Below are 21862 nucleotides of genomic sequence, written 5' to 3'. Positions count from 1 at the left end.
CTGTGTCAGGCAGTCCCTGGATGCTCTAAATGATGAATATCCGAGGAACAGACCGACTCCGACACGTCGAGCTCTGCAAGAGGATGTGCTGCATTGCCGTGTCCTGGTTTAGATTAATGGGTGTCAGCCTTGTGTCTATCCCACAGTTATCAGCAATTTCCCAGAGAGGGGGAAACAAAGCAGTTTTTGGCAAGGTTCACTCAAGCAAATCATAGTTTTCTGTTTAAGGGCATTTGCTGCTTGCAAGCTTGTCTTGCTTGTATTTACAGCTCCTTCCCTGCTGGGCTGTTGGGGATGGGGTTCCCTGTTGGTGCCACAGCAGAAAGGATAATTGCAAGGCTGGGTCTGTGAAGGGTTGGACTGGTGCCACGACGGGGTGAGTATGAGCAATGGCCAGTTTTTATTTTGCTTTTAAAGTTTCCCATCTGCCTTGTAAAGCTTCTCCCTCACTACCCTGACCAGCTTATGGGACCTGAGTCCCAGCTCAATTTCAGGTCAGCAGCAAAACTCCCGTCACATCCCGCCTGGCCAAAATCACAGCCAGACGCCAAGCCATGGCGTGAAATGAGCAGTGCTTGCTTTGTTCTTCCATTAAAAGCTGATTTGTGGCTGTATTAACACATGAATAACCGAGAAAGCAAAGATGGGGCTCTGTTTCTCGCTTGCTGTTATTAAAACTCTAAATCAGGTTGCCTGTAGAGCCATCTCTGTTACCTTTGCAAATGAAAGCGGGGAATCAGCCTCTTTGGTCTCTGATGGGGATGCAAGCACTCTCAGCAATGTTAATAAAGCACCTGGATTTTCCTGAACCTGCCAGTTTGCTGTTTGCAACTTTACGAGCCATCATGACAGGGTCTTGTAGGGAAAAGATTCAGAGGTCTCGTGCTGTAACTCAGAGAAATGGCAGCAGACGGGTAATCGGGTTGTGCCTCTGCCTTGCTGAGCTGCCCAGATCTCCCTCACCCGAAAATCAAGTGATGGACTTCTTAAGTGTGGATATTTGTATCACAGCAACCCACATTCCAGTTAGTTTTCCTCGACCATAAAATCCTAACCTAGAAATGTCGCTCTTGCTGAGACACGGCTGGAAAGAGCACAGGGAAGGTGGTGGGGGAAAGGGCATCTTAATCTTCTATGTTTAGGCTGATGTAGCTTTAATTATTCATCACAAAACACACAAAAAATTCCCAGTGTTTTGGCTTGTTTGGATTTTTTTTGTTGTCATGACACAAGGTTGATGTTTTTTCATTTAATTCTTCTGGCAGCCTTTTTTTTTTCGCCCAGATATCACTCACCAGCTTCACTACAAATAGCTCTGGCTGACCTGAAAACGCTTTTCCACTGATCAGATAATTCATCTTAAATGCTCTGCCAAGTCAGTGAGTCACTCGTGTCTCTACAAACCCGGTAAAAGCCTCATCACCAGCCAGGCCGGCAAAGCTCACACCCACAGACAGAGAGTGCTCAGCATTTCTTATGTTTTTCCCCTCTGATGTCATTAAATCAGGGAAAACAGATCCCTCTGTCATCTTCTGGAATGAACTCTCTGTCCTGCTGTAGACGGGAAACAAGCAGAGAAACCAAAGCAGAGATCTGGAAGAGTCAAGTGCAGACGGAACAGAGCGTCATGGGTTCTTCTCCTTTGGTTTTGAATTTCTAAAACAAACAAAAATAAAGATAATAATAAAAAATATTTGGATGCACAGCATTTGAAGAGACAGAGATGAGCTTGGAAAAAGCACATCTATTGAGCCCAGTCCGCATTTTCTCTCCACTGAAAGCAGACAAAACTGCCTTTCAGCTTTTCTGGGCCACTTTTCTCATTCAACATCTCAAGTACCATCTCAGGGACTTTGTGATGTCTCTCCATAGCAGCAAAGGGTTCATGGTAAAACCCTTTTTGGTCACATCTTACACAATTTGATGGGCTCGGTTTAGCCTGGGCAGCTCCCAGGACTCACCTCCCAGCTTTGCTCCTTTGGCGGCTGGTTAGCAATTATATTTTAGATTGTATTTGTTCTTGTTTTCTCGGTTCAGCCACTCGAGGAAGGACAATCAGGGTTGCTATAGCAATGAAAGGATGACTTCTTAATTTGTGAGAATCTTCCTGTTAATTATTCTGCGAATGGTAATCCCATGAAAACGGCCTTCATTGGGGAATTTCAGTTGGGAGCTGCGCTGGCACTGAAGGAGAAGTTAAAAAGAAATAAAAGCTGATGAAGACATTTTTGGGCAAAAGAATGAAAAAATATATATTTCGCTGAATTTTCCTGGCCTGTTTCATGTGCCGACAAGAACAAAAGCCTCATGTTACCCAGAAACAAGGGCCTGGAATGGGTCCTAAACTTGAATTATTAATAGCTAACTTGAAGCGCTTTCATAGACTTCCTGAGGAACAAGAGTATCAGGCAGAACTAACAGATTTAAGTCAAACTAAAATCATGTAAGGCTTAGCAGAGAACAAGTGTGATTTCAAGGGCTGTTTAAATGGGGAGACACCAAGGGAAGCACCATTCTTCTGTTGCATTTCCCACCCCACAATCTCTAAGCCCGAGACACAGGATTGAAGCACAGTTACTTACATTTTTAGAATGAAAAGCCACTGTAGCTTGCTCAGGGTCATGCAGCGAGGCGATGGCGCATGAGGACGGAGCTGGAGGCCCCCGCGGTCCCTCCGGCTCCATTTGCACACCGAGCAGGTACCATGAGAGTCACTGCTAACACCAACATCTTCAACCCCCGGCTGATAAACAGAGCCCTGGAGACGGGGTTGATAGATCTGAAGTTATTGCAGAGAAGCCGGGAATGTCAGAGCGAGCGGGACAGGCTCTGATGGCTGAAAAACACCACTGCAAATCCAATATTCCCCTTCTGTAATAAAATCTGTAGATGTCACTCGGTCTGAAAGCTCTGGGCTGATTTGGGCTGAGAAGAACCTCTGTGCCCCCGGGAAGCGTCTCCCTCCATCACCAGCCTGATTTGGATGCCGGAGGCTCAGCTTTGCCACCGGAGAGATATTAATGTGCTATAATGTGTCTTCAGGCAGAGGAGGAGGAGGAGGAAGGCATCCCAGAGCATCCCCTTTGCTGCTGGGAGATACCGGGTGCAGCTGGTGGGGAAATCTTCCTCCCCAAATAGTTCTTCCACTGGAAAATGCTGATCCAACTCTCAATATGAAGTTTTATCAGCACCTTTGGCGGCAGAGGTGTCAAAATGGAACATTGCATTGTCTTCCAACACCTTCAATTAGAAGTTGTTCCCCAATATGCAGCCAATTGAGTATTTTTTGTTTCCTTTCAAGGGGAATTTTTTCTCTCTAGTTGCTTTAATTGCTTCCATTTTATGCCCCATTATAAATCAAGACATAATATTATATACATTGAAATCCAATCAAAATTTCAATTTCCTATATATATCAAAAAGCCATTTAATGGAGCCAAAGCTACTCTGGAAGGGATGGGATTTAATTTCAGGGGAAACATCAGCATTCAACATTATGTTCCCATTTGGAAAGACACATTCATTTAAGTAGCCAAGCTCCCTCTGCTAAGTGCAGCTCTGGGTCCCCAACAGTTTGAAGATGCTGGAAATGAGCAGTGAGGGTCCAAGAGGGTCCAAAAACGCTCAGGAAGGGCTGAGAAATTGAGGTAGAATTATATATGACTATGATCTCCTTGAGCAAAGTCTTTCTTCTTCCAGGTGTCATTATCATGGGCCAGCTGCTCCTTGACTTCCCAAGGCCTGGTAACCCTTTTGTTTCGTTTGAACTCTTTGTGGCAAAAGCAGCATCCTGCAAAACTGAAAACATAGTGGGGCATGGACGGAATCCAGGGATGGGATCAAAGCACCTCCTTTTGTTTTTAGAACAATGCATTTCTCTGCCTGTAAGGCCAGTCCTTCCCAGTGCAAACCCTTTGCCTGGGAGGGCTCAGGGTGCTGGGGGTTCACACAGGTGGGGGTACCCCCCTCCATCTCTTCTCCCTCCCCGAATAAACCCATTTCGCAGGTGTTTCAGGGCTGAGATCCCTCACCCTGAGCAGTGCAGCATGAGTTTGGGACACAAGAGGGCAGGCACAGGCTGTGCAAACCAGAGATGGATCCAGCTCTGTTGTCCCTCAGCCACCCTGGCCCTGCTGCCCGCCCCCCCCACTACCTGTAAGGGGGTAAAAAAGGGATTCTTCTGAGAGACAAGTCTTCTGGCCCTGCCTGGCTCTCTTGCCCTCGTTTCTGGAGCAGCGAGGTCTGCGAGGGATGTTCAGGAGCTGAGGTTGGGCTATGAGCTCCCAAAGCAGCTGCTTCACCCCACTCAGGGATGTCCTGTCCTGCCCTGGGTGTCCCCAAGGAGGGGGACTGCAGGTCTCCTGAGCTGGGCTGTGCCATCCTGGGGGTTTTTATGGGACCAGCCATGTTGCTTTGTCCTTACCAAGCACATCCACCTGCAGAGAGGCCACTTGCATGGGTGGCGAGAGGTGCCAACACCCTTTACCAACCCATCTCATGGGTGTCATCCCCTAGTGCAGCTCCAGGTATGACCAGAGCTCCTTTCCTCTGCTCTCAGGACACCCCAGCTGACACCAGCCCCTGGGCACAATCTGAGCCCCAGGCACTTGCTGGAGACAGTTTGTCCCCCTGGTTTGTCCCCCAAGTTCATGAATGATGGAGCAGACCTTGGCGAGCCAGTGCCGGGCAGTACTGCTGGGCACGGAGGTCTTTCCTCCAGACTGCAGCCAAAGCACTCTACATAGTTAAATAATAAAAGGCAGCAGATGGTATACGGTATGAATTACAGAAATCAGGATTGTAAAGGCAGCACGCATGGTGAACAAATGAAAGCATTAACGCACCAGGCCAAATAACGCAGACGGGGAGCGGAGAGGAAAGAGATTTGCAGATGGATCGGTGATGGGTGGGAAAGAGAATCCATCCCTGCCAGAGAATTTTTAGCAGGGAGCGGTCTTGTCTCTGCTCTGGGGAGATGATGAGCCCAAGGGTAAACAGGCAGTGATGTCTGGAGCCCAGTAACAAGGGTGCTGTGGCTACTTTGTCCTCAGCTGCTTTAATTCTTGTTCTTGAGTCTGCTGAGCTCTGTCTCTGTGTCTCCTGGAAAGGGCATAACAAGATGCAGGAGGTTTGTAAGGCCTCACCTGGGCTGAATTTCAGCTTAATGAAGAAGGGACAGAGCTCTCTTCAGCCATATGTGGCTTTGCACTGAGAGCCTGGCTTTTGGTCATGAGCAGAGATGCAGGAGGAGGGGCTGTTTTTTGTATTTCAGAGCTGCTGTAGAGCTGCACAGAGAGGAAAACAATCTCATGTGGCAGATCTTGCTGTCTCTGCACCCCAGATCTCCATAAGGACCAGCCATGGTCTCAGTACAGTCCTGAAGCCTCCTGGCTGCAGAAGGATGGTTCAGTGTCAGGGCAACAACCTGGTATGCTGATAGATCTACAGGTAAATTCAACTCATGGCTATGCTGCGAGCTTTCTGGGTGACCGCTCTTGAGTCCTTTGGTCTGTCTTTACCTCAGTTTCCCTGGTGGAAAATGGAGACAACAGGATTGTGCTGCCATATAGAGGTGCTGGGATGAGCAGCTCAACTTGAGTTGTTCCCATAGGGTGCTCTATGCTGGAAGATGCCATGGCTGGGCTTGCTTTGGGCTGCCAGGGCCAAATGTGGCTTTGGAGGCAGCAAACATTGAAAATGCCTCATCTCAGTGTGAAAAGCATCAGGGTGAGGACAAGGAGGCTCATGGCCATGCCAGCTGGTGTCCCTGAGGGGGCTTGGACCCATCACTGGAGCTGAAGGGGCCAAACAGTACGAAGTACAAAGGCTCTTCCAGGGTCTGCTCCCACGAAAACAACACTTGGGGCTGTAAATTTTAAAAAATGGGCTCATTTTGTCCCAGGTAATCTTTGGGTTTGTCCTTGAGGTAACTTCATATGCACCCCACAGACCATGACAGGCTCCCTCTGTGCTTTGACCCTCTCCTCCCACCTCATCCAAGCTGGGAACGTCACCTCTAGGGTGACTTGGCCCCTGGGACCCTCACCTGCCATAGTGCTGGGTGATGTGCAGAGACAGAAACTGCTTTTTAATTCTGGATCTAAACAAAGGCAGGTGAAAATCCTGCTGTGCACTGAGACAACACAGAGGGGAGTTACCCCAGACACTGGCACCTTTCAGCACTGGATGAATCCTGCTCATTCCCATCTCCTGCAGTGAGCACTACGGATGCTTTCATGACTAGAGGCATCATTACAGGATTTTGCAGTATCCCGTGGATAGGAAACATCTCCCAGTCTGCTCCCCCCGCCCCAACCTCCTCCTTCCAAACCTCCAGGCAGAACGCACATCTGGGAGCATCTTCCCCAAACACATCGATCACAGCTGCAAACAAAACATCTGGAGATCCTGCTGGCCGAAAGTCTTTGGAGTACCCCTTGGGCTGAGCCCAGGGGGCTATAGAAGCTGCTCGGCACAGCCCCCCCGGACCCTGCGGAGGCTCAGGCGCTTACAGACTCATCCCCAGGCAGGAGCGGTGGGTCTCGGATCGCAGCCCCCTCTCTGTGCCCTCCCAGGGCTCTCTCCTTGCCGCGGGGCTCCGGATCGATGCGTGACTCACGGCTCTCAGCGCTTCACCCTGTTGAGAGTCCTGAAGCCAAGGGAAGCTCTGAGACAGAGGAAGGAGACATGAGGGATGCAGCAGCCCCTCTCCTCCCCCTTCTTCTCTCCACCCAGTCCTGCCCTGTCTGATTTTTTGCTCCAAGCTGCTGCATGACACAGGAGAGATTTCATGCTATTGCTTTCTCCCTTGCTCAGTCTGCATGTCTGTGTGTACATGGAGCTGAGCAGCAATTTCCCCCCCTTTTCTTTCCTTTTTAGCTGTTCCCTTTCCCTCCCCCTTTGCCTCTCGTATTTCTCCTGCTGAATTAGCTGCCCACCTTTCCCTGGGAGAAGCCCTTGGAAGTAACACCGGCAGCACTGGCTGAGGTTTTTGGGGACGATATTTCTTGGAGCCCTGCCCAAAATGGAGGGGTGGGGAGGAAGAGAGATGCCTGAATCCAGCAGCTCGCATCCTCGGAGCACGGGGAGCATCACCCGATCCGTCTGAAAGCCCCACCGCTCTGCAAGACATCAGCTCCGGGAAGCAGCATCCTTGGACTTTTACGCACTAGTTAACAGGCTGCGAGCTGCCTCGACTTGTTCTAAGCTCGCTCTCTCGCTTAATCTCGTCTCTGTTCAGCGCGTGTGTGTGTGCATGTGTGTGTGTAGGGGGAGGACTTTATTTCCATTGGCTCGGCTTGCGCTGCCCACCCACATCTCTTCCACATCACCTTGGTGTCTCCCTAAATAAAACCAGCCCTTCTTATCGCACCGAGAAAATCAAGAGCGAGAGTTTGAATGGATTTTATATAAATATTTACCCCCGCGAAGCTACTGCTGAGCTTGTGGGATAAACTCGCAGCAGCTGGCCTGAGATTGTTATTCTGTCTCCCGTCCTTAAAAGGGTTTAATTACTTTCAGGAGGGGAGGGGAGGGATTTGGATCCCAGTTCCAGCTACAGACTGACCCAAAAAGCAGTGCCAGGATTTAACTACCTACCCCTGATGGATCTCAAGGACAGCACCAGCGAGGGCAGCATGGGCAGCCTGCAGCCTTCCAGCATCCAGATTTTTGCCAACACCTCCACGCTTCATGGGATCCGCCACGTCTTTGTCTACGGGCCAGTGACCATCCGCCGCCTGCTCTGGACCTTGGCCTTTGTGGGCTCGCTGGGTCTCCTCCTGGTTGAGAGTTCCGACCGGGTGGCTTTCTACTTCTCCTACCAGCACGTGACCAAAGTGGATGAGGTTGTGGCAAACAGCCTGGTGTTCCCTGCTGTCACCATCTGTAACCTCAACGAGTTTCGCTTTTCCCGGCTCACCACCAATGACCTGTACCATGCCGGGGAGCTCCTGGCTCTGCTCGACGTCAACCTGCAGATCCCCAACCCTCACCTGGCTGACCCCACTGTCTTAGCCATCCTCCAAGAAAAGGCCAACTTTAAGCAGTATAAACCCAAAGTTTTCAACATGCAGGAGTTTCTGGCGCGGGTCGGCCACGACCTGAAGGATATGATGCTGTACTGCAAATTCAAAGGCCAAGAGTGCAACCATGAGGACTTCAAAACTGTGAGTATGACAGATGCTCTGCTTTTCCCTTCTCGGGGTGTGCGGATGGTGGTGGTGTGGCAGGACCAGGACAGCGTTGGAGGTGACTCGCCAGCCTGTGTGGGCGCAGTGCAATGAGTGGCTGGTGTCTGCTGGGCTCTGGCAGGGCAGAGGAGGTGGAGGCAGCCTGTGGAGTTGAAGTTTGTTTGCTGGAGTCCTAACAGGGTTACGTGGGGCCAGCCCTGCAAGGGGTTTGCAGCAGGTCCAGCTTCCATCCTGCATAAGGTCCCCAGCTCCCAGGAGGCTGCTTGGTGTCAGACCAGGACATAAGATGGGTCCTGCTGAGCATCAGAGGGGGCCTGGGGGTCTCCTGCTATGGCCAGTGAATGTTAGCCAGCTGGTGAAGGTAGAGAGGGCTGGAAAGAGGCCAGCAGGAGGGGCAGGCGTTCAGGGGTGGTCTGAGTGATGTCCATTGGGTAGTTATATTTCCCCGGGTGTCTGTAGCCTTGCTGAAATCTTGGAAGGGGAAATTTTTCTGCTTGTTCCTAGTGGTCATGGCTCATAAATCGTAGTTTGCTGCACGGTGTGGGCAGCAGCTGGGTCTCTTCCTGATGCTGTGTTAGAGGGAAGGGGAGGAAAGAAGAAGAACAGGAGAAGAAATCAGTCTCTGCTCTAAACCGAGTCTGCTCTTAAGCTGGTGGGGAGGTGGAGCAAGCCGGTAGTCTGAGGATCCTGAAGGAAGCAGATGCTGCTCAGCTTCCAGCTTCTGGATGACACCCTGATGGCAGTGCAGGCGGGCTTGGGTAGCTTGGCTGGCAAAAAAATATATCAGCTGAAAATAAAAAGCAGGTTGCCTGGAAGAAGTGATGCCCTCTGTGTGTGGTTGGGCTGCAGGATTTGCTCCCCCCGGGCTGGGGGTTTGGGTCCTGTCCTGGCAGAGACGTGGGTTGCGGACTGAGCTCAGTTGTATTTTGTTCTCAGGCCATGCTGGTCCCTTTGTACCAACCGAACTGACTGGGGAGTCAGTGATCCTGGAGTTTGTAACACTGCTGCTTGTGTCTCTGGGAGTGATGCTGCGTGTTCTGCTCACTTCTGTGTGTCCTGCAGACAGGCAGGTGTCATAACAGGTTTTGTGGTGGTCTGGTTAGTCAGCAGGATTTTTGTCTGTTTTTAGGAGAAGGGAATATTTTCTGTCTCTGCTGCTTTTGGGTGTCCCAGCCGGTGAGTCCAACTGACTCATGCTACAACAGTCATTGCCATCATCCAGACTGTGCTGTCTTTAAACATCTGAGCAGGGACATATAATTTCATGCCTCAGTTATTTCTTGTGATGCCTTGCCCTTTTCAAACTGAATATCCAGGTAAACTGCTGCTTTGCTTCCGCTCCTTGGGCAGAGCCTGGGCCATGCAAGTTGTAGGAAGGTATCAAGAGAGTCACTAGAAGAGGTTGCTAAAGAAAAGATGTGTGACTAAGTCTGGAGAATGGGATAGAAATAGAGAAACATGGGACAAAAGAGTTGGGGAGTGAGGACAGATCCCAACAGGACAGACGGACGTCTCCTAACCATGGTCAGGGTGTGGGGAGAGGGAGGGATTCTGCTCATGGGCTTCCCAGTAATGCAACAAACACCAGCTGAATTCAAAGGTCTCAAGTCCAGCAAGAAAACAGCACTGTCAAAATACATGCGAGACTTAAACAAAGCTGGTCCTGTTCTCATATAAGGCAGAAGCTCTTGGCAGGCTCCCTGGGACATGGTGGGGTGTCATCTCATCTCCCTGGCTGTTCAGCTTTTCAAGGTAGCTGCTTTTGAAACAATGACATATAGATTATTATTATAGTTTTCTCATGGGGGTTACAGTAGTTTCCAGAAAGACTAAACATTCCCTGTCTGCTGAATAAACCCTGGCCCTGCTAAAACAGGTTAGGGCCAGCCAAAACAGACAGGATATTACAGACTGACAGTGCTTGTCCTTGTCAAAGTACTAGAGAGATTCAGAAAATACTTCAGCTCATTCTGCAAAGCAGCTCCTAGATGATCCAGAAGAAAACATCTTGCATCATCGCCTGCTGTGCCTCTCTAACAGAGGCATGTGTTCCAGTTTCACTGGCTCCAGGTAATCCCTCAGGTTATGGAAATCCAGGGAGCAGCACTCAAAGGGGACACAACAACCCTGTTTTCCTTCCAGACTTTACCTCTCAGAGATAAAAAGCAGCAAAAAGCGTCTGCTTGAAAGCTGAGTAGGTCTTTCCACAGGGAGGATGCTGTAAAGGTCTTTCAGCTGCCTCCGGGCTGAATCAGAACCTCATGTCCTGGATGAATTTTGCATTTAATCACCAGCGACCTGTTGCAACTGCATATGGGCTCTGTGACAGCCCATCCATTCTGCTGCATTACCAGTTGGGAAAAGAGGAGCATCATCACTGAAGCCTGATTTCTTTCCTGTCAGGAAACAGAGGGTGTGAATCCCAGAGCAGTTTTGTTATACATCATCACGGTGAAGAACTCCGGCTCTTTTTCTATCCTCCCCAAATTCATGCATCTGGGAGCAGAAGAGGCGGGAGTTTTGCAGCAGGAGGCTGCACCAAAGCAGTTAACATCTCAATAAGGTTCTGTTAAAGAAGTTAGTGCAGCATTACCAGCTGGCCAGCCGTCCCTTTCGATGCGCAGGGGGTTGTGTGTTGTGTGCAGTGTGTCCCCTGAATAAAGCACACGTTGCTTTTGCCACGTGGGAAAGCAGAAGCCGGAATGGCAGCGTCCTGGCACTTTGAAAACGTGACTTTACCCTCCTTCTCCTCCACTCCCCTGCTCCAATTCTGTGTCGCTGCTTTATTAACAGGATTCGAGCTGTGCTTTCCTTACATTCTCTGTTCCTTCTCCTCGGGATATTGTCTAATGCCTCCCAGACAATGTTTCCCTGTATTATGGTCTGCTCAGAGGAATGAGCCTCCTAAGCTTTTCTGCAGAGATATATCCACAGGGAACAGCAAGGTCTTAGCAGAGTATGTGCTGACTCCTGAGCAGCAGATAAGATAATGCAGACCTCTGCTGTAGGCAAAGCAATGAAGAACAGAAAATTGGCAGAACGCACTTTAGCAAACCCATTCCCTTGGAGTATTTGGAGGAGGGAAGCCTGATAACAGCAGCAGCCAAGGAAATCCCCTCCTTTTTTTCTGCATTCTTCCTCCCAGGAGGTCTTGGTTGGAAATGACCTCACAGATGGCATTTTTCAGGAGGAGCTGTGCTCATGCTGCTCAACATGACATTAAGGTCTTCCCATCCTACTGCTGCTGAGCCTGGCAAAGCTGTGGCTCATCAGCCCTTGATTTTCTGGGTTTCTCTGTGGGTGTGCTGAGCAAAGCCTTTTTCTTGGGTTTGTCGGTGCGGCTCATGGTCCTTTGCTGTTCCAGCATGAGATGGACTGAGCAACGGCAGGGGAGCCTTGCAGGAAGTGGCACAGCAAATACAAGGGACAGCGGGGGAGAAAAGTCTGTGAAAACTCATTCAGCCCATGGGGCAAATATATAATGATTGATGGGATGACCTGGGAGAAGATGCAGAGAATACGAGCAGCAGGGGCAATGGGCTGAGTCTGACCTTGCTGAGAAAACCATCCCCAGCAGCCAAACCCTGCCGGACGTATTCAAACGATGGCAGCGGGTGTGCGTTCTGGTGTGTGAACGTGTTTTCCAGTTGGGTCATTTGTTAAATGAAATGTGTAGCGTGTGCTTCCTCACACATTCAATTCATTTTAGAGGTAACGCAATAACTTGGCTTGTGCCGGCCCTGCCTGTGTTGCCAGGTGTCTATTTATTTCCAGTGGCTATGACAATTGAAGGATATAACTAATTTATTTTCAATACATATTCTTACTGACAGACAGTGTCCACATAATCGAGATCATCTCATGGATATCTGTTTTGAGACATGAGTTTCTGTCAATCTGTCTTTCTCCATGCATATTTTTTCCCATTCTAGGCCAGTATTTAGTAAATAGCTTTTGCTTTTTATACTGATTAGTCCATTCTCATCTCCTGTTATACAACTTCCACCTTCCTCAAGAAAAATTCAGGCTGGTGGCTGCTTGATTTGGAAAAACATTACTTCTTTCTATTTAACAATGGTTTTCTGGAAAACGTGCGTGGACATAGGAGGGAGCACAGGGTTATTGTCTTACCGTTGTTGGTGTCTTGGTTGGGTGTCTAAAATGAGCTGGATTGTTCCTGGATCATGTATCTGTCTGACATGCAAACCATGCCCTTGAGAAATGCAGATCTTTATTTTATTATTATTTATTTATTACTAAATGGTAGGACAGTGCTTTAACATTCACCAGAAACTTTCATTGGGGGAATGGTGTTCTGTTCATGAAAAAAGCTTCCTGGGTCTCGAATGGTTACTGGAATTAAAACCTAACAAAGAGGAGGCTGTAGAACTTCAGTGGAGTCTTTTAATGTCAACCCCAATTTTAAGTCCTTTAACACTAAGTATTCCCACTACGTGAAACAACTCCTATAGGATGGAAGCTTCAGAAGTGTGGCTGGGATGTGGGTGATCCAAGTTTGAGACATTGGCCTGACTCAAGACCTGAGCAGCACAGTGATAAACTCCTCCTTAGTTTTCTTTTAAGAGATCTGTGTTCTGTCCTGGTTTAAGCTGTTTCTTGACCAGGCACAGTCCCCTCCCTCACTCAGGGTTTGAAATGGGAAATAATCTGAAGACCTGAGGTATCTCAGAAACAAGCACATTCAAAGTATCAGACACAGCTGGAGATCAGAGGGTTTTGAATGCCAAGGGAGATGAGGCACAGGGAGGAAAGACAAAGCACTTCTGTGCCTAAAAGCCAGCTGTGGGCTCAGCCTTTACTTGCCCGTGGCCTTGGCTTGTGTCGTGCACCCAGCTGCTTCGTTTCAGAGGGAGCAAGAACCACTCTTGTCTTCTAAGGGATTGCCATTCATCACTATTATTCATCAGGAAGCCAAGTGAGAGCTCCTCTGTCCCACAATCCGCACCTCATCTGCTGGGGGGATTTGCACTCAAAACAGCATCTGGAGCTGAAGCAAAATGAAAACGTTGCCCTTGAGATGAGGAAGAAATGCTGAGCAAGAGGAATGTCATTAGAGTTGCAAGGACAGAGGAGATGGTTGAGGGTTGCAAGGCTTCATCGAAATTTTCCTGGAAATTACACGAGGCTTTCCTTTGCATTACAAATACTTCTGAGTCCGGCTTCTTGCACTTCAGCTCTGCTACCCGCGAAACGGCCTTAATACCAGACAGACACTGAGAACTAGAGTGCTGGGAAAGCTGTGGAGATGCAAGGTTGTAAAAACAGAGAACAAGGATGATAAATGTCTGTTAGCCACCATGTCCTGGTGTTTCCTCAGCCCGCGGCTCTCTGCAACAAGACATTTCATCTCACAGGGTCTCTCTGATGGCAGGGAGGTCTCCTGGGTCCAGCCACTGTTTGCTGTAGTTAAAGGGTGAAACCATGGGAAACATTAAAATGTACTTGTGCTCTTTCTACATGAACCAGATATAAATCTAGTCATGCCCAAAACTGCAAGTGAAGACCAGGAACATATTGAAAAAGCAGCACGGTTTCCATCTGGAGAGGTAAAATGGAGCATAGTTTGTCCCAGCCTTCTTCCCTGCACTTCATGCAAATGGCCCTTGGAGAGTTCCTGGCAAATAATAAATAACCTCCCAGATGTTCCCTCTTGCAGAACCTTTGTGCTTATCTGACTAAGTGCAGTGATCCCATGTGAAAAAACATGATGTGAACCGCTCTGGGTTTACCCTAAACACACCTTGCAAGGTCCTGACTGCTGCAGTTCAGTGTCCATGATCCCCATTGAATGAAATAGGCAAAATTCAAAACCAGTGGTCATGAAGTGAAACAGTTTTCACTTTATTAAAAGAGAAAATAGGTCTGATCTCAGTGCTGGCCTGGATGGCTTTTTAAGGTCCCTTCCAACTGGATTAATTTTGTGATTCCATAATAAAAAGCAGGTGCACATCTCTTTTTCATCTTTTCATGCTCAATTCGCTCTCAGTCTTCAACGACAACATGGAAAATTACGGACAATTTGGGAAGATGGTTACATTCCCCTTTGTGAGCCTTGTGTACAAGTTTGAGTTCACATTCCTGACCTAAGGAGAAAAACTGGCCTAAAATGAAGAGCTGTTGACAACTCTGTCTGCACTGAGCATCTGAGGCATTCACAGCTCTGACTCCATAATGAACCTGTCATGGTTTCTCTGAGCAAGCTCCTGTCCTTCCAGCCCTATTTGCTTTGAGAGGAGACAGGTGAGATTCCCTAAAAAAACCCTCAAATCCATCATTCATCTCCTCCTGACTGAGAAAATGTGCACAGCAGCAGGGACAGCAAGGTCAACCCGAGGCATCCTCCATCTGCAAGTCTCCTATGCCTTCACAAAGGCATTTGTTAAAGGAATTTATACCTGGAGCGCCAGCCAGACTCAGCTTGGCCAGTGCAGCAGAATTATGCGTTAATTTGTTGTCAGGCAGGACGCTTGGTCAGGGTGCAGGTAATAAAATGCAATATATTGCCCAGATACTGTGATAAAGTGGGCCCAGGCAGGGTGCCGGATGGATATGTTACTGCCATAGCTATATGTATATAGTTTTCAAAAGATGTAGAATGTATTTTGCTACTGGGCTCATGTTACCCTTCACATGGCTTTCAATAGAAGAGCTCTTTGGAAGAACAGATCCATGAATATCAATCTTGCCTCCAAGATGAGCACAGCTATGAGAGAGGTGATCTTGCAGAGGAAGGAAAACATGAACAGTTCCATATGTGCAGGTCACAAGAGTCAGCAGCTAATTTGCCACCTGCATCTGCTGAGAGGTCAAGAGAAAAAGCCTTAAATGTATTCCCTTTACTGAGGGATGAGCATAACCTGGATGGTCTCCTGAAAGGTGGTTGGGATTTCCAGACCTGTAAATAAATGTGAGGAATCCTCTTGGGGATGATGAGCTCAACAAGCTCAGATGGAAACTGAGCTAGAGGAGGTGGACACCAGAAAATAAAATTGCCCCTTGGAAGTAAAAGAGCTTGTGAGGCATTTAAACAGATTGACACCAGAATGCTCAGGCCCCACTAAGGAACAACTTCCACCCAGCTGTGAATATTTACAACTGAAGCAGGTTCCATTATTTGAGGAAAAGCTAAAGTGTTTTGATCAGTTGTTGTTGTTGTTGTTGCAGAAAGGATTTAGCCTGTGCATGAAGTCGGGGGGTGTGAAGTGTAGAAGTGAACAGTAATGGAAAATGCACATATATTTGTTCAGGGTGAGGCATATGGAAGGAGGTTTAATCTGCACTTTGTTGGATTTCCAGAGAGGACCCGTTGCAAAGGAGCCTGGGCCATCAAGGCCTTTTCATCTGCAATAGCAGTTGCCCAGTTCTCTGCTCCTATCAGAGGAGCCAGTTCTGCGCTGTGATTTCCTCCGAGATCTTATGAAAACTGCTGCCGTGGTAGATTCTCAAACAATATTCCCATCCAAACCAATCTTCCTGTGAGAACTGAAATGGTTTTCATGAGCAGTATGACGAGACAGGGTGTGGATATCACGCCCTCATCAAGAGAAGGGGTTGCTGTGCCAGACGAGAAGCTTCATACTCATCTACTGAACTGCATTTATTGTATACCACCCTGGCAATGAATCCCACAGCCACCATCCCTTCTACAGATGCTCCAGGAACGCTTTAAGTGGCCATTAACTAATGCTAAATTATGATGGAGCATCTCCTCAAATACATGTGACAACTGCATGAATAACAAATGAATTTCTTTCCGCAAAGGCAACAACAAGAGATTGCGGTCAAATTAACATTAGTGCCATTTGCCGCTTGACACCAACCGCAAAGAGTTCCATGCGGGTTGTGTGTAATTACAGGGACACAAACGACCATGGGGTGATGCTGTGAGTGAGAAGATGCAGTGGTATAGACATTTTAATGTCTATTCTGTTAAGGATGAGCTGTGGGAAAAGGCAAATCCCAGGCTGACAAACCAATCCTATTTCTATTGAACCCCAGTGGAGTTTGCCTCCTAAAGACATTAATGAGCGTGGGATCATACTGTTAGCCCCCACAATTGCATCCATCCCTGGAAAATCATTCTCTTTTCACTTGCTAGTAAAAAAAGACCCTCAGAGGTCAGTCCTATGATGATGACTCTGTACATCCGCATCTCTAGGGGAAAATAGATCAAGGAGGGAAAGGATTTTTCCATGGTATTCAGGCATAATACTACAAAAATACTAAAGTTTTTCTTATAGTGCCTATAGGAGTCTAAAACTGTCTCTCTGGTGGGTGCATTAGTGTTCAGAAACCTGTGCTACATCTCTGCTTCTGTTGGCGTGTCGTTTCAGGTTGAGCTGTGGCTCCTTGTTCTCAATCTATACTGTGTATCTTGAGCTGCTGTGCAGGGTGTGAAGCAGCAGGTTAAATTAAAAGGGATGAAGAGAAAGCAGGAAGAGGGGAGGTGAGACAAAAATGGGAGAAAACTGTGTTTATAGCAGGAGGAAGCAGAGTCCTGAGGTTGGCTCAAAGAAAAGCAGATTCAGACCAGAAGCAAGCATGGGTTTTTGAAACCCAGATTGATGAGCCTGGAATTGGTCTGAGCATTTCCATTGGAAACTTTTATCAGAAAACGCTTTCTGAATGCAAAAAAAAATTGCTTTCCTAAAGGTACGGTAATGAGGATGAGATCTCCCTTGAGAAAAATCAAAGCTTTTTATCTTAAAGCATTTCTGCTTTCTGTGAAATTAGTTTTAAAAAAAATCTCAGAGCAAAATAAAGTCTTGAAACACTGGGATGTCTCATTGAGTGGACGTTCTGGTTTTCAGCTCGTTCTGAATTAAGTAACGGAAAAAGTCACGTAGAACTGGGGAACTTTTTACCCCATGGAGTCTCTACATCTTGCATTTGTAGGCCAAGTGCACTCCAGGCTCTATTTTACATGGGTTTTGAGGGAAAATTTGTTATTGTCTGATGTTACTAGAGGTGATCCCCAAGTTATATCTGGCTTTCCCTGAAGAGGGGATTTCATATTCTGCTTTCAAACAAGTCTCCTCTTCAAAGGGCAGGTTTCAGAGCAAGATGTTTTCTGATAGACCATCCTCTGAGCTTTCTGGAGATGGTTCAGTTTTAGCCGTATTTCCTGATAACAGAAGGTTTCAGCAATTTTACTGCCATTTGAAAGAGCAGGAGGAGTGTCAAAAACATTTCGTTTCTACAAGTTTCATGAAAACTGGTGGTTAGGAGAGACCCAAACTCAACTCCACCAAGGAGAAGCAGGGATGCTAATATAACTTGAGGTGTGGGTAGGAACAGCCGACCCAGACCCAAGCATCCATAACACCATGTCATTGTGGCATTCACATGCTTCAGTTCAATTTAATGGTAAAATTGTCACCTTTTTGGGGCAAGGGCTGTCTTCCCGGTACCTGCTGGTTATTAAACATTTATTTTTCAAATGGATGAAAAATTAAATAAGGGAGGAGATTTGTGTTAACCTGCTTCGGAGAACGATGCGAGTTGTGATTCTGTGCAGAGACGAGAACATCCATTGTTCCTGTTTGGAAGAAATTAAAACCAAACAGATTTTTCTTTGCTATGTCTTCACTCAGAAAGAAGCCCCATTTTGATAGCCTTGCTTGCTCTGTTTGCAAGTCAGGTACGCAGTGCACCTGAGCATCCACAGCTATTCCCAGCTCTGCAAATCCCAGATAGCTTCTGCAAGCGCCTGCAGGCTAAACAACATCCCTAAGTAAAACCTCTCCCTCCCTTCCACTTTGGAATGCTGTTAAATGTGTTTAAGGTATTTCTAAGCCTAAGATTACTCCTCCATTTCATGCGCTGTTGGCTGTTTGGCGGTACAATTAATTGCAGAATGTTTTCTTCCCATGTTCCAAAACAACGTGTAATGGTACCCCTTGCAGGTGGGTTGAAGTAAAATGCAGCTACCACAGGTAAATTAATGTGGCAAACTCTATAGATCAAGCAAGGACAATTTAATCACCAGGGATGGGGAAATGTGTTGTGCATTCATTTTGTTGCAAATCAGGTGTGTACGTATACAGTCCCCATTTGCAAAGTAATCTCACAAGGTGGGGAAGAGGTGTGACTGAAGGGTTAACACCCTTATTGTCAGCCCTTTTAGCTTGTGTATTGTTGTCCTTCCTTGATGTTTTTCCTATCAGGAGGAGAAATAAATGTATGAGTCAGGTACAGGTACGTTCTTGTAATTGCACTTGTCTTTCAAAAAAAGACACACACATCCATTAAACACAATAAACCTAGAAAACAGCATGCGACTTCTTTGTTAAGAAAACCTTCAGTCTCCTTTAAGGCATGTGCCCGAGCAGCTCCATCTCCCTGCAGTGTTTCATGGCCCCACTTGGCATAATTTCTCTTTGCTTTCTGTCCAGGCACATCCAAGCTTGAGATTATCCAGCGACTGGGTGTGTGACCCTCAGGCCACATCAATGTGATGTTTTTCAGTCAAGCTCCCCTCTCACTGAATTGCTAAGGAAAGAGATGATTCAGTGATGGAGATGATGATTTTTTTATCACTTATTACAGCGGTGATGGACTAAATCCCAGTTCTATGCATACAATACTTGCGGGGAACCCCATGTTCCTGAGATCTCCCTCTGGGGGAGGTTTTGCATCTTGCTCATGAGCTGAGAGGCAGTTTCCAGTAGCTCCATGTTGTGTTTTTCTACCTACCCAGTGCAAGGTGGGAGAGGAAGGGAAGGCCAGAGGAAAAGGGAGTCTGTTGTTAAAATGAGGGTGGTGAGAGCCTGGCCCAGGTTGGCCAGAGAGGTGGTGGCTGAACCATCCCTGGAGACATCCCAGGCCAGGCTGGACGGGGCTCTGAGCAACCTGAGCTGGTGAAGATGTCCCTGCTCATGGCAGGGGGGGCACTGGGGGAGCTGGGAACATCCCTTCAACCCAGGTGATTCTATGATTAGTGCCTGGGTGATCTTAACTCCAAGAAAGGATTTGAGCTCAAGGGAGTGAGGAACATTCATCTGAGCCTCCATTGCTGGAAATAATGCTCAGCTGTATTCTTTCTCTATATTTTTCGTGCCAGATTATCATAAAAAAAATACTCCCATGCTGAATTTCATAGCTTTCCTCCCTCCTTTATTAGTAACATAGAATTATCTTCCTGTTTCTTTAAAATTTCGAGGTTTAGCAAGTAGATAAACTACACTTCTTAAAACCCAGCCCCAACAGTGAAGTAAACATTCCTTTCCTCTCAGGGAGTTATTCCTTTGCCTTGTTATTTTGAGCTCCATCATGGTTGTTGCCATGCAATGGCAACTTTGTGGAAAAGGAGGTTAAGTGCTAAGGTTAAAACAGGTTCAAGCATAATCCAAAGTGCCCTTGGCAAAGGCAGAAGTGGTTTAGTGGGTCTCGTTCATCATTGCCCGACTGCTTAAAGTGCTGGAGTGGCTCATTATTGTTTTTATATGCCTTTATGAGAGCTGCAAAAGAGCCAGAGAGAAAAGTACTTCTATTTTCCTCCCTTAACCCACACTCAACAGGGAACAATAATATTTAAGACCTCAGAGTGCAATGTAAAAGGTTTCCTCTTCAGAAACCAAACCCCGTGCGTGAGCCGTGCGGAGCAGCTCAGTCTCGGTCTCAGCAGCTCAGTCTCGGTCTCAGCAGCTCAGTCTCGGTCTCAGCAGCTCGGTCTCAGCAGCTCGGTCTCAGCAGCTTGGTCTCAGCAGCTCGGTCTCAGCTCCAGAGAGGAGGTTTCTCTTGGTTCGTGGAGTTACATCTATGGTAGCATTTTGGAAGCAGAGAAAGGGAATGATTGCACCATCACAGGGCATTGAAAAATAGATTTTTTTGAAGGCTATAGGTCTCAAACATCACTGAGCAAACACCTTCTTAGTGCTCCATCCTCACCTATTTGTTTTACAAGTCTATCCCTGTTGATACGTGCGGTGGCTCAGAGTAGTCCATACCCAAGATTTTTTATATAGATTTGTAAACTGTGACAATGATAACGCAAAGGTTCTGACTAGTGTTTTTTAATTGACTATTTTAACGTTGCATACATTGCCAAGGATCTTTACAAAACTATTTCTTATGGAGATCAGGATATGTTAATGCCATTGGAAAAAGCAGTGCAAAATGCTAGTGCAGAGTGAACAGCTGGTAACGCGTTCAAAAACAATGAACCCAAACTGGAACAGGTACAGAGGAGGATTAAGGAAGAGAGGCACCTGTTCTAGGAGAGAAGATTATGAGAATTCAGCTTGTTTAAGCTAGCAAGGCAAAGGCTGCGCGAAGGGCTGTGATTACTCTGTAGAAAACACGTCAAGGGGATGAGCACTGAACTGTTTTCAGCTAAATGATGGTGCTGGCTTTGGAGAGAATGGTGTAAATTGGTCATAGATAACCCTATGCTTCAAGTTAGAAAGGTTTGGGTTTTTATTTAAATGCCTGAAGGAATGAAATCTTGAAGTAACCGGGAATAATGAGGATAAAAAGCCTAGCAGGTTTTAAAGCAGGATCATCCCTTGTGGATGGGATTATATGATGTGGTTGCCAGTAACAGGAGGCTGCGTTCAAGGACCTCTCCAAAACAATCCACGCCAAAATTGTCCTTTACTGAAGGAATGGATTGTGTGTACACCAGGATCGTGGGTGTTTGCCACATCTGGTCTCAGTTCAGCAAGGTGGTGTGGGTGCCTGGGAAACCCAAAAAAACATGGTCATGTCCTGGAAAGTTCTTTCCCTTCAGTTCTTGGAGACACATAGTGTGAATTCTGGTTTTCTTGATCACAAGAAGATTTCAATACACAGCTTGTAAGAACTGGAAATTTGAGTAACTCAGACCCTGTCTGTGCCTGGATGGAGATATTAACACTTAGTGCATCAGGGTACAAGTTCATGGGTGCTTAATCCAGTGCTGTGTGAAGGTCCCATGTGGTTGAGGGTGTTTGAGTTCCTTGTTATGAGCATCTACCCAAATCATGAGTGTGAGACACCTCAACCACAGACAATCATCTCCAGTCTAACAGCCTCTCAACCTTACATGATAATGTCAAGTTGAGGACATCCCTGAGTGTTATTCAATGTTTTAACCTTCCAGGGGTGGTAAGAATGTCCTGGGGGTTTTGCTAATGGCCAATCTGACTGAAATCAAGGCACTAGATATGGTGAGATTTTCATTTATCATCTGTATCGATGCAGGATCTGTGAGCCCCCAGAGTGCTGTTGTATTAGACATTGTACAAAAATTGATCAGGAAGATGGTCTGTCCTCTCTATTGCTTAAAAATAATATAACGTTATCTCTGATTTAAGGGGTCTCTGAGCAGCAAGGGAGAAAAAGAGGGGAAAGCATCAGCTAGATTGATTCTGACTAACAGCTTTCCAGTACTCGTAATACAACAGAGGGGGAAATGCAAACCTTAGTTGTAAAGACAATAATACACTCCCTCTGCAGAAATTAGTTAGTTGGTCTTGATTTTATCCACGTGAGAACGCTGATTATTGTCTCACAAAACAGAGCACCTGGTCTATTATCCCATAAATAAGCAGGAGCAAATGCACTGTTTTCATTACAAAGCATGGCCCCCCTGCAGCGCTGCCACGTACTGCAGGAGAGGAAAGAAATCTGGAAGTTTGCCCTCGGGTTTCCTAGAGAGACAAGACTGT

At 47.0% G+C, this 21862-nt stretch overlaps 1 protein-coding gene and 1 long non-coding RNA gene across 5 annotated transcripts in view; one reads left to right on the top strand and one right to left on the bottom strand.

The window, feature by feature from the left end:
* Nucleotides 1-1137: 1137 nt before the first annotated feature.
* Nucleotides 1138-3798, bottom strand: LOC110363125 (uncharacterized). Its single transcript, XR_002421019.2, has 3 exons — nucleotides 2583-3798; nucleotides 1962-2184; nucleotides 1138-1656 (listed from the first exon to the last, which is right to left on the bottom strand). It is a non-coding gene; the product is annotated as an uncharacterized LOC110363125 (long non-coding RNA).
* A 3579-nt stretch (nucleotides 3799-7377) lies between these two features.
* The window catches only part of LOC102089830 (acid-sensing ion channel 2), a 399255-nt gene continuing 384770 nt past the window's right edge, over nucleotides 7378-21862 (top strand). For 3 of the 4 annotated variants that reach the window (XM_065039779.1, XM_005508212.4, XM_065039777.1), the window contains exon 1: nucleotides 7391-8168. In XM_065039779.1, coding sequence (XP_064895851.1) covers nucleotides 7605-8168 — 564 coding nt within the window. In that variant the 5' untranslated portion in view covers nucleotides 7391-7604. Of the gene's footprint in view, nucleotides 8169-21862 lie in introns of all 4 variants that reach the window. The other variant, XR_002421016.2, reaches the window with a different exon arrangement.

Source organism: Columba livia, chromosome 23, assembly GCF_036013475.1.
Source record: "Columba livia isolate bColLiv1 breed racing homer chromosome 23, bColLiv1.pat.W.v2, whole genome shotgun sequence".
Taxonomy (NCBI): Eukaryota; Metazoa; Chordata; class Aves; order Columbiformes; family Columbidae; genus Columba; species Columba livia.
The sequence above is the reverse complement of the archived record's forward strand: the minus strand, read 5'-3'. Positions and strand labels throughout refer to the sequence as shown.